A 16,066-nucleotide genomic window follows, 5' to 3' on the forward strand; every position below is an offset into this window, starting at 1 on the left:
GTAAGGGTGAATCACAGTAAGGGTGAATCTCAGTAAGGGTTAATCTCAGTGTGGGTGATCTCAGTGTGGGTGATCTCATTCGAAGAGCTCCCTCTCATTTCCAGTCACAGATTAGGTCATTTTTTTCATTGTTGTGTGTGATCAGCTCTGTGGCTTTCCTATAACTGTAGATTATGTTCAGCGTGGCTAAATGAAGGTGGGCAGAGAGACACTAATGCTAGAAGATTAGAAGACTAAAACACACCTTCACCAAGACTACAGTTCCATAACCCAGCCCTGTCCCCACTCACACTGATCGAAATCATCTGGGTGACATCATGTAGGTTATGAGAGTAGAATCAGACACCAATCTAAAGGGGCTTCATACATGCTGACAACATCTATATATATACACGTGCGTGTGTGTGTGTGTGTGTGTGTGTGTGTGTGTGTGTGTGTGTGTGTGTGTGTGTGTGTGTGTGTGTGTGTGTGTGTGTGTGTGTGTGATTTAGCTCAGCACAGACATGTCTCTTAGGTGTAGTCTCACACAGACACTCCTTCGTGCTTCAAACCTTTGTTGATGAAATTCACCAGGGCTATTAATAACATATGCCCGATGGATCAAAGGAGCTCCACCGAAAACATGCAATATTCATCAGCAGTTATTGGTCTTTGTGTGGAAAAATTACATGAGGACTTATTAAATGAGACTCTCAAAAAATCTCATTGAGATTAGGTGTGTTCAGATTGTAGACCATGGAGATTCTCTAATAGTCTCACTGAGATTAGGCGTGTTCAGATTGTGGTGAATATGTGTGGTTTCTTCTACTGCCATGCTTCAGAGTGCAAACAGGATTGGGTAATCACACAAGCTCATATTTTCTCTCACAAGAAGATTCACTTGCAGTATCAGAACTTGAAACAGAAAACCTGCCTCATTTATGACCTCTGATGCAGCTTCTCTACTGGAAGAGTATTACAAGAGTACTGCTAGTGAAACAGAAGGAAAGCACACTGAGTAATGTAGTATAGAAAGTGTAGTATAGCTGAGGACTGTAGTATTGTAAGTATAGTATAACTGAGGTGGAAAAACACCCAGAAGGTGAGCATTAATGTAATGAGTTCTTCTTCCGCTGCTCTAAACCACGTGTGTTTTTTCCAGCCATCTGAAGATATTTGATTTTATAAATGTGGGTTTGCTAAAGACGCAGTGCCATAACACATCATAGGTAAATGAGAAGAATCATAGTATTCAGACTGGCATTTTCAGCACACACAAAAATACCAGATAATAATTCAAATGCCCCAGAATGTTGGGAAGCCCCTCCTTGTTATTGCATGATCTCCTGCAAAACCCCACAAAGACATCCAGAATACCTGCCTCTCCCTCCTTCTCTCTCTCTCTCTGTCCCTCCCTCCCTCTCTCTCTCTCATCCATTTATCCTCCTCCCTCTTTTTTCTATATATTTCTCTCTCCCCCGCAACACCCCCCCCCCCCCCCACCCCATCCTCTGAAGAAGAGATGCTGGTCCTCCATGAACTGCCTCGACCAATCACGGCGCTGCGAGGTGATGTCATGCTCTAGGAGTGGTACTGCCAGTGAGGCTGCTATGCTGCTCTTGTATCCGAGGAGCGGCAGACACGCACCGAAAGCGAGAGAGAGATAGAGAGAGCAAGAGAGAGAGGGAGAAGGGTAAGGACTACATTACCGTGGAGACGGGGGTAAGTGGACGTCCCCGTCCAAATCGCCCTGCAGCCTGAAGGAGCTCGTTCCTTCAGTGTGTTTTGAGCTTTTGATGATTTTGGTTTGCACGGTTGTGAGTGGCAGACTTTGGCTCCGGGACGGAGCATGCGGCTTCGTACATGGACACCTCGGTGTTCTCATGCTAGATTTTGGTTGGTTGTTAATAATGCATGAGATAATTTAGCTATTGTGCTTATGCAGACCTGAACCTGCATTTGTTTATCTGCTTATGTGGTAAGACATTATTGAGTGGTACATCACATTATGTTACTTCAAATAGCTAGGCAACTGCCAATTACTAATGGTGAACATTTATGCGTAAATGTTTTATGTGTAGATGTTAAAGACAGAGATGTATTTCCATGTCCACAGGGAGGAAAGATTATCATCCTTCTTTCCATTCTAATTCACAATATGTCAAATCATTTATTTATTTTGTGTCTATGTTGCTCATTTCAATCCACTTACCTTTATATTGTTACTGTCAGTCAGGTTACATTAAAACATGTACCAACGCACCTGTCAGGCAGTGAGCTCAGCCCAGACTGGGTTGTAACAGCCATTTTGAGGCAAAAGTTGAGAGTTATGTAACAGGATCAAGCCAAAAACAACGACAGGGCAAAGATGGCGTCTTCATTTGGCTCCTAGCTGCAGACATTCCTGTTGCTGAGCCCTTCTGAAAGACTAACCTTGGAAATAGTTAACCTTGGAATTGGTTAACTTCCAAATGACAAAGGTGGCTGTGGTCTCTCTAAACACTCCACTGGACAGGTGAAAATAACAGCTGTGTGTGCAGGATGTGAGTATTGATCAGAACACTGGGTGTGTTAGAGAGGTTGGACAAGGTTACAGCATTGTGAGTGAATGTGTGTGTGTGTGTGTGTGTGTGTGTGTGTGTGTGTGTGTGTGTGTGTGTGTGTGTGTGTGTGTGTGTGTGTGTGTGTGTGTGTGTGTGTGTGTGTGTGTGAGAGAGGTAGGGCTGGATCGATATGCCCTTTGTCCTCAGGGGAGTGTGTGACCATTACCCATAATGGGGTGGTGGGCTGGCAACGCCTCTTTGACAGGGACACACACAGTCCGCATGTCACACACACTGCACCATGCCAGTTCATTAGGCACTAACGCTGGCTGTGAAGTTTCATTTTCAGCGAATAGCATTGGAAGTAACTTAGCCCTCATGGGAACCATTGCATTATGCTTGAGTTTGTGTGTGTGTGTGTGTGTGTGTGTGTGTGTGTGTGTGTGTGTGTGTGTGAACAGGACACACAGAGAGCTCTTCCTATCACTGCTCATTTGAATTCATGTCATTCCCTCAGTGTCAGGGAATCACAGAAGCAGCCAGTCATTCTGCACCTGCCCACAGCTGGAATATGGGCTGTAAAGTGCTGCATTAGTCTTGCCATTTTAGTACTAGTTTGAATAAATTCTTGCCAGCATGGGACGGATTGCTCGAAATGTTTATAATTTTTCAGTTTAGAAATGTGTCCTTACAGTTATCAATCAAACCTCCATTTTCAATTAACATTTTTATATTAAAGGGATGCATATGCTAGAGTGAGATGGTGAAAAAGAGGAGGGGTGGGGTGTAAAACCCCTTCTCACTCAAGCAGGGGAGGCCGGCACTAGTTTGTGAACCAAACGCTTCTGAAAATTCTATGTATGCTCAAGTAAAACATCCCGGACATATTTTTATGGCTCAAAAAGAGGACATGTCCGGATAAACGAAGATGCCTGGTCACCCTAGCATATCCAAATTAGGAAATGTATGTGGCAGTAATGAAGAAACGCCCCAGAATGCTTGAAGAGCCGTGCTGAGCGTGAACTGCTGACCAAGCAACTCAGTAGGCCTCAGTGCACGCCTTAAACACTCAGTGCACGCCTTAAACACTCAGTGCCTGCCTTAAACACTCAAATGTGAACAAATTATTCATCACACTTGAAATGAAGACCTGGTATGCCTTCATTTCAAGACTCAAATCATGGAAAATATTGTGTTGAGCTATTTTTGGAACTAATGTCACCCTGGTGTTCATCAAATGTATCACATATTCAGAAGCTTTTTTTATTTCCAGAAAATATAGATTTTTTTCCAATTGTTTCTTGGATGATTCGACATTTCTGTGCTGCCAGAACTTTGGTTCCAGGGAGCAGAGAGAGTGGGCAGAGGCAGAAAACTCCTGTCCAACTTTCCCTCCATTTCAGCCTGTGTGTCTCGTCTGAGGTGGAGTCAGACCCCCTCAGACAGCCAGTGCACAAACACTGCAGAAAACATTGCAGTGGTTTCAGTATGCAGCCGTACACTGTTACTTTACAACCATCAGATAGAAAGAAAAACAAGGTGCTGTACAGTTGTATTCGGTCATATAGATGTATGTACATACATACATACATACATACATACATATATATATATATATATATATATATATATATATATATATATATATATATATATATATGTGTGTGTGTGTGTGTGTGTGTGTGTGTGTGTGTGTGTGTGTGTGTGTGTGTGGTGTGTGTGTGTGTGTGTGTGTGTGTGTGTGTGTGTGTGTGTGGGTGTGTGTGTGGGTGTGTGGGTGTGTGTGTGTGTGTGGGTGTGTGGGTGTGTGTGTGTGTGTGTGTGGGTGTGTGTGTAGACTAGCAGTTTTGCCTGCACGCTGACAATAAATTTACTGTAATTTGACACTTCTGTACAATTGCTGAGATTGGTGATGCACCATAAGGTCAATGTGATCTCTCTCCCTCTCTTTCTCTCTCTTCTTCTTTCACTCCTCTCTTTTCTATCACTCTTTCTCCTTCTCTCTCTCTCAGAGGAAACAGTGAAGAAAACGCTCTTTACTGCGTGTTGGACGGAAACTGACAGAATGACCCTGGCAGGTATGCCATCTCGCAACACCTCACATCACAGTAGTTACTGTTAAATCTTTAAACTGTATTACGCAGCCTTACCTGTAGCTACACTTTAGGAATTACACTGTAGGCCTCTTGTTCATCTGATTCTTCTCCCTGACAGCATACAGAGACAAAATTAAGGAGCTCCCCCTAGTGTCGCTTTTCTGTTCCTGCATCAACCCAAACCATGCAGACAAGCAGGTCTACAAGGCCGAAGGTAAACGGCACAACATGGTCCACACTGATTTGTTTCAGCTGCTCCCAGCTGACCTGCTGACCAACGCTCTGCTCCCAGATGCGGTGGACCTCAACTGGTGTGAGATCAAGGACGTTGAGGTGATCGAGCTGAACAAGCGTGCGTCGGGTCAGGCCTTCGAGGTCATCCTGAAGCCGCCGTCGTTCGACGGCGTGCCGGAGCTCAGCGGCTGCATGCCTTGCCGCAGGGACCCCTCGCTTGAGGAGATCCAGAAGAAACTGGAAGCAGCAGAGGAGCGACGCAAGGTTAGTCCACGCACGCACGCATGCACGCACGCACGCACGGCGAGGTGCACGGGTCTAACGCCAGCCCCTCTCGTTCAGTTCCAGGAGGCGGAGCTGCTGAAGCACCTGGCTGAGAAGAGGGAACACGAGCGTGAGGTTATCCAGAAGGCCTTCGAGGAGAACAACAACTTCATCAGGAACGCAAAGGAGAAACTGGAGCAGAAGATGGAGGCAAACAAGGAGAACCGTGAAGCCCTGCTGGCCGCCATGCTGGAGAGGCTGCAGGAGAAGGTATCGTGTGACCTAAGCCACAGAGGTCGAAGGGTGAACCCAGCCTACCTGGGGGTCACCGGCGAACCCCTGGGAGGGAATAAAGAAAAGCAACTTTAAGTCAAAGTCAAACTCTTGATAAAAAGTTTTAACCTTTAAAATTAAATATATACAATTTATAGACATTTTAAATACTTTTGTTTCCCCTATGCATGAGTAAGTGAGCAGTAAAAGCAGGCTCACCACTGAATGCTCACCACTGAATTTAACAACCAACCAACGTTCTTGGGAAATTCCATGTGGTGAGGGGTTCTGGTGAAGTACCAGGTACCAGAAACGTGTGAAAACACGAGCAGGTGCTCAGGACGCACTGTGAGTCTTACAGGGGTTACATGGGTTACAGTTGCTCACAAACACCACAGAGTTTCCCCCCTTTTAACCTCAGCAGTGTTCTTCTCACTTCTGCAGATGCAGAAGAACATTTTGTTCACAACCCACATTTCCGTTCCCTTAGGGGGGGAAAAGGGCAGTTTGTCAGTCAGTATTGGTTTGTGAATCAGTATTACATTAAGAAGAGTTAGAGTTGTAGTGCAACTTAACTGACCCACCCTCCCCTCCCCTCCCCCCAACTTAACCTCCACCCCTCCCTCTGACTTAACCGACCCCTCCCCCCCCCCAACTTAACCTCCACCCCTCCCTCTGACTTAACCGACCCCTCCCCTCCCCCCAACTTAACCTCCCCCCCTCCCTCTGACTTAACCGACCCCTCCCCTCCCCCCAACTTAACCTCCCCCCCTCCCTCTGACTTAACCGACCCCTCCCCTCCCCCCAACTTAACCTCCCCCCCTCCCTCTGACTTAACCGACCCCTCCCCTCCCCCTGACTTTACTAGTATATGAACGGATATCTAACCAGACGTCTGTCTCTCTCAGGACAAGCATGCTGAGGAAGTGAGGAGGAATAAGGAGCTGAAGGAGGAGGCATGTCGGTAGACCACGCCACTGACGAGGAGAGCTGCTTCAGCTTCAAGGAGAAGAGAGGTAGAGACTACGAGGAGCAAACCAGAACATCTCATTGAACTAATGGAGGCCTGTAGTGGGTGCCTACATAATGACAATTTGAATCAAACTAAATACTTATTATTTATTTATTTATTTATTTATTTATTAGATTTAACAATGTTTAAAAAATGTCAGTGAGAGTGAGATTTCACAGTGTCAAAACTAATGTCAAAACTAGTGATGAAAAAGACCAGAAGATGGCTGGTTTTATGTGGATGGCAATGGTAAATGCACTGAAATGGTAGTGTCCTGGGGGGTGGAGGTGGAAGACAACACTGCACCCCCCCAACAACAGATTATTGGTACATTCTGATGATTATATACTGTAGAGGAGAGGAAAGACATGAGAAAGAGATTATGGGGGGATAGGTATGTCAACATCTAATGCCATGATGATATTTGGGGAGGTTAACGCAGGACACCCAGAAATTGCATCTCACAAAAACGTTTATGCGATTAATGCACATTGCAAAAATATGCTTTTTCTTAAATGTATGGTGTGTAGGAAAAGTGAAAATGATGCATGTCTATACGCAACGCACTTGATGTTGAATTCAAGCCTTGTCAATTAAATGAATTATAATAATGCCTTTGCCCTCCAAAGAGTACTCCAGTTCCTGTTATGATAACACATTTTGTGAGATATGATTCAAATTTCTTTTTCGACATTGATCATCATGAATCTCCTCACCATTGTTCCATCTCCTAGTCCATTCACAATGAAATGTCTGGAATTGACCAAATCTGGAAGCACAACTTAAAAGCACATATCCAGGAGATCCAGAGAATCCAGGAGCTGTTACAGCTCAAATCACAGACTGAAAAGCCCTGTGAAGACCACGTGAAGAAGGGAGAGCAGGTTCTTCCTGAGGGAGAGGGTGTGGTTTAATAAGGAACACCTCACTTCTCATTCAAACGAAGTAGCACTTAGCTCGTAGCCTCTGCTTTAGGCTATTATATGAGGCGCTTTCTTTCAGCATGTTACTGTGTGTTCCTTGGTGCCATCTGTGTGCTTATGTGACCTGTTAAAACTGCAGAGGGACTGGAAAAAGGACTTCATGCTTGTGGTCACGGACTCACAAACAACATAATCATGTGCAGTGGTGATGAGAACTGATTTAAATAATTGGGGAGCGTGTTTATATAAGGGACCCCCCTTCCAACTCAATACCCATGTTTGTGGATGCCCAAAAATAAATAAACTGTCTCTGCTTTGACATGGTCAGTAAAAGCTTCTCTTGAGAAATGACAAGTTTGTGGTGTGTCACTTTCTGTTGGTCCCACCCAATCAAACGTTCTCATTTAAAATGTGCTGAATCAGAACTGTAAGGCAACAGTGAGTCAAGAGCATGAAGGCATGTTGAACGCAGTCTGACCAATCAGCACGCTGGCCAACCATTACTCAGATGTAAAGGAGCAGTAAGTCATTTTTAACACCGAAAAGTAGCAAAACAATATTTGTGAAAGTGATTTTTTTTTACAGTTTTTTCAGATGCAGTGCAGTTCAAACGAGATGAAGAATCAAATTGCTTTGCAGTCCACAAATGTTTTCACTGTTCAAAGAGCGAATCACCTCACATTGAGATGGCCATGTCAAAAATTTATTGCAGAATGTCTGAAACATCCAGGCATCTAGGTGTCAGTATAATGGCTGTGAAGAAGCATAATTGGCTCAATGCCTCATTTCTAATTGAAGCAATATCTCACAAGAGGGAGTGCTGTTATACTGAACAGCATGGCTGTGGTCCGGTCATACGCACGACGCTGCAGACCAGGGACTGTATCATGTACGTTAATCTGTACGTTTCCATTTATTGTACAAACCTTTCATAGTCGGAAAGATGTTTGATTCCGATTGATTAACAGCAAAGTTAGTTACAATCTAAGGTCAATAACGACTAACAGCTAACAGTTAGCAGAATGCTCCTCTTAAGATGACTGATACATGTACTGCTTAAAGTCCCAATTATGCACGTCATCACCACTCGTGAAATGACTCTTGTCCAATCAAATCATTTGCTTGGAACTAACTCTTGTATAAATGTCATCAAATGGCAGTTTATTGATTAGGAAAACAACAAATAAAACTACCTATCGGGTGACAGATGCAGGAGATCTTGGAGCTGTGAAGCTGCTTTAAAGCGAAGGCTGTGTGCGGCGAGCCATCTCTGCTGGGCTATATCTGGGGGACGATGTGGGGCTTGGAGCACGTGCAGCCCACGCTCACCGTCCTCTTCTCAAGCTGCAGTGCATGCTGCTTCTTCTTCTTGATCTTCACACGCCGGAGGACCAGGATCTGGTAGAAGATGGGCTTGGACTCCAGCCCCATGTCCACCTGGCCTTCTTTGGTCAGGCAGCCCATCATCTCGCACTTGGCCTCGGAGATGCAAGATGGGATGCGGTTTTCGTCGCAGGAGGGCCTGCTGTCGGTACAAGCAGCATGCTCATGTTAACGGCCTTAACACACACAAGTCATGTGATGCATTTTGGTCAGGTGACCATTTTAACAGGGTAGGGCAAAGCAGGATTATTTCTGCTGCCCTTTCCATACACTGCGGCAATGCAAAGAGCTTCATAGAGGACGCAGAAGAAGAATAAAGGTTATTATATCCTGAGAACTATCACCATGGGAACTCTACAAATAAAACAGAAGGAGATGCAAAACAGGTTTATTCAAATGAAAATGTATTACATTAAAATATATTGTATATATTCCATTTAAATATATTTAAATATAATTTATATAAATGGGAAAAAAGAGATAAAGTAATAAAATGAAATTCTATAAGACTTAAGTATAATTAATTGAAATATGATGTATGTCTTCTCACTCTTTTAACTCTTAGAGGGTTTACACTGTCTAAATCAACCAATCAACCAGAGTCAACCAAAGTCCCGTCTACCGTAGACCGAAGCCATAAGCAAGATATTCCTCAATGTGTCATATTGCCAGTCTGTGGATTTGTAAACTCACTCATATGTCCATGGAGACAGAGACAGTCTTGGTGAAGTCAGCGGGGAACTGGAGGAGTTCAACAGAGCAGGATCTACTTTAATCCAGAGTTTGCTGGTCCTCTCCCGTGAGCACCTACTGGGTTTGAGCTGTGGGTCCACATGCCTGGATCTCCCCTCCTTCTTGCCTCTGCTCTTCTGGGGTTTGGGGACAGTGTCCACCCCAAGCAGAGGAGTCGCTAACCCCAGCATCAGGACGGCTTTGAAAACCTTGGCGGGGATGACGGAGAAGGGGACGGAAGACAATACAACAGAGGAAGAAGAGAGAGATGAGGACAGAGGAAGAATAAGGAGTTCAGAGAATAAAGAGAGAGGACAGAGGACAAAGAGAGAGGACAGAGGATGAAGAGAGCAGACAGAAGAAGAAGAGAGAGGACAGAGGACAAAGAGAGAGGACAGAGGACAAAGAGAGAGGACAGAGGATGAAGAGAGCGGACAGAAGAAGAAGAGAGAGGACAGAGGATGAAGAGAGCGGACAGAAGAAGAAGAGAGAGGACAGGGGACAAAGAGAGAGGACAGAGGATGAAGAGAGAGTATAGAAGTAGCTGACCATGCTGCTCTCTCATTGTGTAATTTTAACTGACACATTCCTTCATAATAAATAACGAAACATTATTTCCGAACTTGATGCCCTGGGTAAAAAGTGCTTCGCTACGTTCACAAGCGTCCATGATAATGTGTGCAGTGATGGTAAAATGCCTAAATAAAAATGCTTACAGCAAAGTCAGCATATTAAAACAAAACTTAAATGTAAACAAGACAAAAAATACACTGACGTACACAGTATGGCAGTTTCAAGACAGTAGCACAATGTGTTTAGAAAAGCAAACTAACTGCACTTGTGATGTAACTATATTGCAGTGATACTCTCAGACTGCTAAAGCAAATGCCGATAAAATTAAAACTAATATACAACCACAGGTAAAATAATAACAAATCAATGATCAAATAATGATCAAACAAATAATGATGATGACCTACCATTGAGATCTTCATTTTCATAGACACTGGTTTGTATAGTCAGTAGTCTGTGTTTAGTGCGGCAGACTCAGTCAGAGGGTACTGATGGGTTGACAGTTTCCAGTCTGGTTATATATGTATTTGTATATACTGTATGTGGGTCAGGGCATGTTGCTTGTACACAGCTTCCTCTGCTTGACACAGTTAAACAAAAAGAAAGAGAAAATGCAAGTGGTGAAATCCAGTCTGGGAACATGTCAGGAAACAGGAAACAGAACTGTCTAATTACAAACATTATCACTTGCTTGATTGCACAGTTCAGTGTATTATGAAGTCTGTAATCTAATGCATCTGCTATGACTTCTTAAAATAGGTTTAAAATAGGCTGATTTTATGTAATTTTTGTAAACATAGGTATGGTTAACAAATTCATTTCAGACAGGCATGAGAATGTGAACATGTAGCCTTCAGACCTGCAGAGATGCATTTTTACACGTATCTCTGTTTATAATCAGTGCAGAGGGTTTTTAGCATGTACTCATTACACCTGGTCCTTCCAGCTCCTCAAAATGGACCCCAGCATTACACTGCTAACCTGTCATTATACTGCTAACCTGTTTTAACACCTGTAACCTGTCATTACATTCTTGCATGTGCAGTTGCATGGTGTTTAATTGGATGCAGATGTGAGCCACTCTTTGCTTAAGTTTGAGCAGTGTTCGCAGTGGGTGTAAATGTTGGGTGTGAATGTTGAGTGTGAGTGTTGGGTGTGTGTTGGGTGTGAATGTTGAGTGTGAGTGTTGGGTGTGTGTTGGGTGTGAACAAGAGCAGAACACCAGAACAAAATCCCACTGGGCTCCATTACACTCAGATACCCTCTGAGTAACTCTCCCTAACCCTAACCCTAACCCTAGCCTCAGGGGCGGATCTAGAAAAATATTTATGGGGTGGCGAGAGGGTGGCAGGGATTTTTGAGGGGTGGCAACATATGGCAGATGTATACATACTGAATTTAATCAGTTATCACAGTTTAATAAGAAATAGTATGTACGAGAGAAAAAGCAAACAGTTTTTGACTATGTCAAAGTGGCAGCATTGTAGGCAGCATTTGTACAAGAAACTATGTAAATAAAAAACGTACCCAAGGAAATCTATGTATCTATGTAGTAAGGTGTGCATAAATACATTGGAAATAAAAGGGTCATTACACTCAAACAAGGTACTGAACATCGCTTTTATTGTTTACTCAGAACACACATTCTCCCCAATTGTTCCTTGATAGCTTGAACAGATTTATATACAAAAGAAGAGACATTAAAACAAAAAAACATCAGAACAAGTACAATAACAACAACACTATAAGAGCTGAATGCGGCGATTTGCATGTTGCTCAGCAAAACGCTTCACAAATTTATCTAGGTCTAATGCTTTTGTGCGTTTTGATTCAATGCTGAGTACAGCCAAACTCGATAGTCTCTTTTCTGTCATAGTAGACCGCAAATAAGTCTTTATGAGCCTAAGAGATGAAAAGCTTCGTTCACATGATGCACTGCTCACAGGTAAAACAACTGCTATTTTACACAACCTGAACAACTCATAAAAAACATCCTGGTATGGGTCCAAAAACTGAGTAAACTCCATTAGAGTTGTAGGACTCTCCTTGTCCCCCTTTTTTCTGTCTAGTACTCTCCTTGTCTGATGTAACTCATGTTTGAGATCCTCAATATTTGAATGATAAGCTTCAGCCAATAACAGAACAGCCTCCTCTCTCAAAAAAGTTGGACTTGATGGATTTAGTGCCTGTACACCCTGCATAATATTACAATTTGTGTTAGAAAATCTTCTTCCTATTTCTCCAATCATGTTATCCATAACTGGATAGTACACAGAGACACAAAAAGTGTGTTTACTATCTGGAGCTACATGCTGTCCTAAGGTGGAGTGAATGACAGTATCCTGAAGCACCTTTGTTGTCTGTCTTGGCCTCTTTAATTTTCGAGTTGTATCAATGTTACTTCGTTGACATAAATCCAGTGTTTCACTCCACATTTCCTCAAAAGAGGTTTGACTACGGTACAGGACAAGTGTCTCTTTAAGCGCTTCAATAAGTTCAACAGCCTTAGCATAGTCCACTGTTTTAGACTGGAGCATGTCTGATAAAAATTTGGAGTCACTCAGGACCTTTCTGAACAGAACAAGAGATCCAGCAAAATTCAGATCAATTTGAGCCAATATCCCTCTTGCTTCAACAGCTCTTTGTGGATGGTTCTCAGATGCAATCTCTTCAAGCACCTGTACTATTGCAGGCAACCTGTCCATAACATTGCGACATGCTATGTGCCTACAGGCCCATCGAGTATCACTTAGCTGTTGGAGTTCCCTTGGTGCACCATCAAACATCTCCCGCTGTACTTCTAACCATTTGTTATGTACATAAGATCCAGACATGAAAACATACAGTCGTTCCAACAATGAGAAGAAGTTTCCTGCATCTGCCACACTTTTTACAGCATCTACTATAACTAAGTTCAAGCAGTGTGCACTACAATGAACATAGAAGGCATGTTTGGCGACTTCTTTAATTTTTGCTTGAACACCAGCATGTGCCCCGCGCATCACTGCTGCACCATCGTAGCCCTGGCCTACAAGGTTTTTCTTGTACTCCAGCCCATGCTTCTCAAGGAAGCATATAATCTTGTCACTTAAGCCAGCAGCATCCAGGTGTTCAGCCACTTCAAACTCCAGAAAGCTCTCATGAACCACACCGTTGTAAAAATATCTCAAAACAAATGATATTTGCTCTTTTTTCTGAACATCTTTAGTTTCATCAACAATAACTGAAAACTGCTTGCTTGTTTTAACTTCCTGGATGATTTCTTCTTTGACCATTGTAGCCAAGCACTCAAGTATTTCATTCTGTATTGTTTTACTGGTGTATTTTGCATTTTTAACTTGTTGTTCAAGTCTTTTTTTAATGATGGGGTTATGGTTACCCAGCAAGTCTAACATAGACAGAAAAACACCCTTTTTTTCTGAGTTGGGAGACTCCCTGTGGCCCCGCTGTGCTATGTTTTCTGTGGCTGTTAGAACTAAAATTTCTGCTAATGCTTTAATGTAGTATTGGTTTTCAGCCACCTGCTTCTTTTTTTGTTCATCCATTAACCCAAACATTGAGGTATTTTTATCCATAATTTTCTTGTTCTCTGTCCATGCAAACATTGCATTTACATGGCTTTCAGATCTGGCATGAGAACAGAAACCACTATCTTTCATTGTAGCCTTTTTCCAGTTACGATAACCCTCTAAAGAGGTGAAAACAGTCCTTGGAGCATCGGGGAGAGAAAAATGTCTACAAGCAAAACAGTAAGCTGCATCTTTAGATTGTGAGTATTCTACCCAGGGATGAGATTTATACCAGTCACTGCGGAAGCTTCTCCTGGCACCTCCCTGGACAATCTTGGGGAAACTCTCTCGCACTGGCTGAACTGGCACCTCATACCTGGACTTGGATATATCTAGAAGATGGAGGAGAGTAACTCCATTACATCTGAACTAATTATACAATATAACAAATAGTAAAACAACACCAATTTGTAACTGTCATGGATTAGTTATAACCACAAAACAATGTTAAGACACTAACATTTTAACCTGGGAGAGTATTTTTAGGTTAGTTTGTTTAATTTTGGAATTTAAACTGAGCAATAGAGCTAAAATATATCTCTGTCCCCAACTTTTCTCAATTATTCATATTTATGCAAACATGAATATTTATATTTATTAGAAGAAATCTAAGCAACATATTTTAAATGCACCTTATAGCGAAATGTCTGTTTTGTTCTTATTTATATGTAATTTAGTATAATATGCAGCAACACTTTCCATACCATGTGGACCAGCTCGACTGGAGACCATTGGTGATTTCTCAGGCATTCTTCTTTCCCCTTCACTGTCTGAGCCCTGCATGTTATCTTGTCTCTCTCTTTCTCCCTCCTCATATTGGTGCTCTCCCTTCTCCATATCTTCACCACTGTGGTGTTCTTCCTCCTGTCCCTGGTCGCCTTGGCCTTGTATTCTATCGTTGTCACATTTTTGTTGCCCCTTTCTCTCTCCTTCCACTTTTTCCTTCTCTTCTCTCTCTCCTTCCACCTTATCCTTCTCTTCTCTCACTCCTTCCACCTTATCCTTCTCTTCTCTCACTCCTTCCACCTTATCCTTCTCTTCTCTCACTCCTTCAACCTTATCCTTATTTTCTCTCTCTCCTTCCACCTCATCTTCGTTTACCTTGCTCTGTTTTTCAGTTTCTGTTTCTGGCGCCTTTCTCTTTGGTGAGAAAAAACTATGAATATTACCTTTCCTCTTCATTTCTGTAAGATTCCCAAGAAACTTTATAATGTTTTTGACAGACATTGAATCAGTATTAGTAGGTATGATGACAAAATTTTCAAACATCCCCAAGATTTAAAAGAATCACATATCTAGACAGAGCTAAAATATACCTTTAAAATGATACCTGGATTTTGAAAATTGGTTTAGAATTGATAAAGTTATGATATTTATAATATCATGTATCACATTAAAATATAATACATTAATTACAATAGAAGTCGTGTGACTGAAATTCACATAATCTAATTCTAATTAATCATAATTAATAATTAATCATAATCTAATTCGAAGTGATGTTAACTATATTACCATTTAACAACAAGTTAAATCAGAAAACAATTAGATTAAACTACACAACACTGGTATCAGTACCGATTTCAAGAAAACACTGTGGGAACGAGTTAAACCGAGACGCCGCTTTTAGCCTAAAGTTGCTAGCTACCGTGACGTTCGATACACCAATGTCAATCATGACTACTTATTTTCCGCGGTCTAGTAAAATACTTTCGCCTGCACGGATTTCGATTAAATTTGGTCAGTATTGAGATAAAAGCTATATTTTTAGGTCCACATATATTTCGATGGTGTCCGGAGCGTTGATGAAGAAAACAGACCGCTTGAAAAAAACAAAGTATCTTCTCGCTGGTCTCCCGACCTGAAATCGCCTCAGAGTTGACTATTAGCAGTGCCTGATGACTGGCTGGGTTGTGCTTAACGAAGTCACAGTATTATTCAGGAAAAAACATACACCTGCTAGGCGGTGAGGAGTGATGTTATATGACACCCTTACAAAAGTACAACGTAGTTTGGAACACATTACTGAGCCAGAATTTTTCGCATCGAACGTTGGTTCGTCAGCATACCTAGTATTAGCTTAACCTACTTTACACACAACTAACGTCAGACCCAGATAACTTGACATGTATAGCGAAATAACGTTATTTAACCTGATTTATATCATCTCAAAATCAGCATCGCAACAATACTAACAGTGACAATGTGCTTTCACTGTAATTTCATTTTTTAATATATATAGCAATCAGTTTTTACCTCTTTTCTCCCGTGTCTTCTTTCCTCCTGGCTCCGCCTCTTTGCGGGTTTTTTTTTTCTTCTCCAGACCAATCAGTCTCTTGCCGGTCTGACGTAATCTTTTGCCGTGTTCACTGGCGTCGGACATTGGAGATTTGCGCTCGTAAATGTCAAATGGCCATAACTTTTCTTTTAATTTGTTGCTGCCAACTGGGGTGGCAGCAGGGGTGGCAAGGCTTCCTTTTAGGGT

The 16,066-nt window shown here is 42.3% G+C and overlaps 2 protein-coding genes across 3 annotated transcripts; one reads left to right on the plus strand and one right to left on the minus strand.

Moving 5' to 3' along the window:
- The first annotated feature begins 1,554 nt into the window (after positions 1-1,554).
- stmn4 (stathmin-like 4) lies at positions 1,555-9,412 on the plus strand. Of its 2 annotated transcripts, XM_077017501.1 has the most exons (7): positions 1,555-1,701; positions 4,535-4,600; positions 4,737-4,832; positions 4,911-5,116; positions 5,195-5,386; positions 6,298-6,405; positions 9,273-9,412. In XM_077017501.1, the coding sequence occupies exons 2-6, from the start codon at positions 4,588-4,590 to the stop codon at positions 6,355-6,357; spliced, it is 567 nt and encodes a 188-aa protein (XP_076873616.1). In that variant the 5' UTR covers positions 1,555-1,701; positions 4,535-4,587; the 3' UTR covers positions 6,358-6,405; positions 9,273-9,412. The 2 variants fall into 2 exon arrangements, with proteins under 2 accessions (XP_076873616.1, XP_076873615.1); XM_077017500.1 differs by lacking the exon at positions 9,273-9,412 and having other exon boundaries at positions 6,298-7,643.
- On the minus strand, positions 7,099-10,572 carry il17a/f3 (interleukin 17a/f3). Its single transcript, XM_077017502.1, has 3 exons — positions 10,420-10,572; positions 9,401-9,648; positions 7,099-8,849 (listed from the first exon to the last, which is right to left on the minus strand). The coding sequence occupies exons 1-3, from the start codon at positions 10,438-10,440 to the stop codon at positions 8,603-8,605; spliced, it is 516 nt and encodes a 171-aa protein (XP_076873617.1). The 5' UTR covers positions 10,441-10,572; the 3' UTR covers positions 7,099-8,602.
- Positions 10,573-16,066: the final 5,494 nt, after the last annotated feature.

The sequence above is a fragment of the Brachyhypopomus gauderio genome, chromosome 9 (assembly GCF_052324685.1).
Source record: "Brachyhypopomus gauderio isolate BG-103 chromosome 9, BGAUD_0.2, whole genome shotgun sequence".
Taxonomy (NCBI): domain Eukaryota; kingdom Metazoa; phylum Chordata; class Actinopteri; order Gymnotiformes; family Hypopomidae; genus Brachyhypopomus; species Brachyhypopomus gauderio.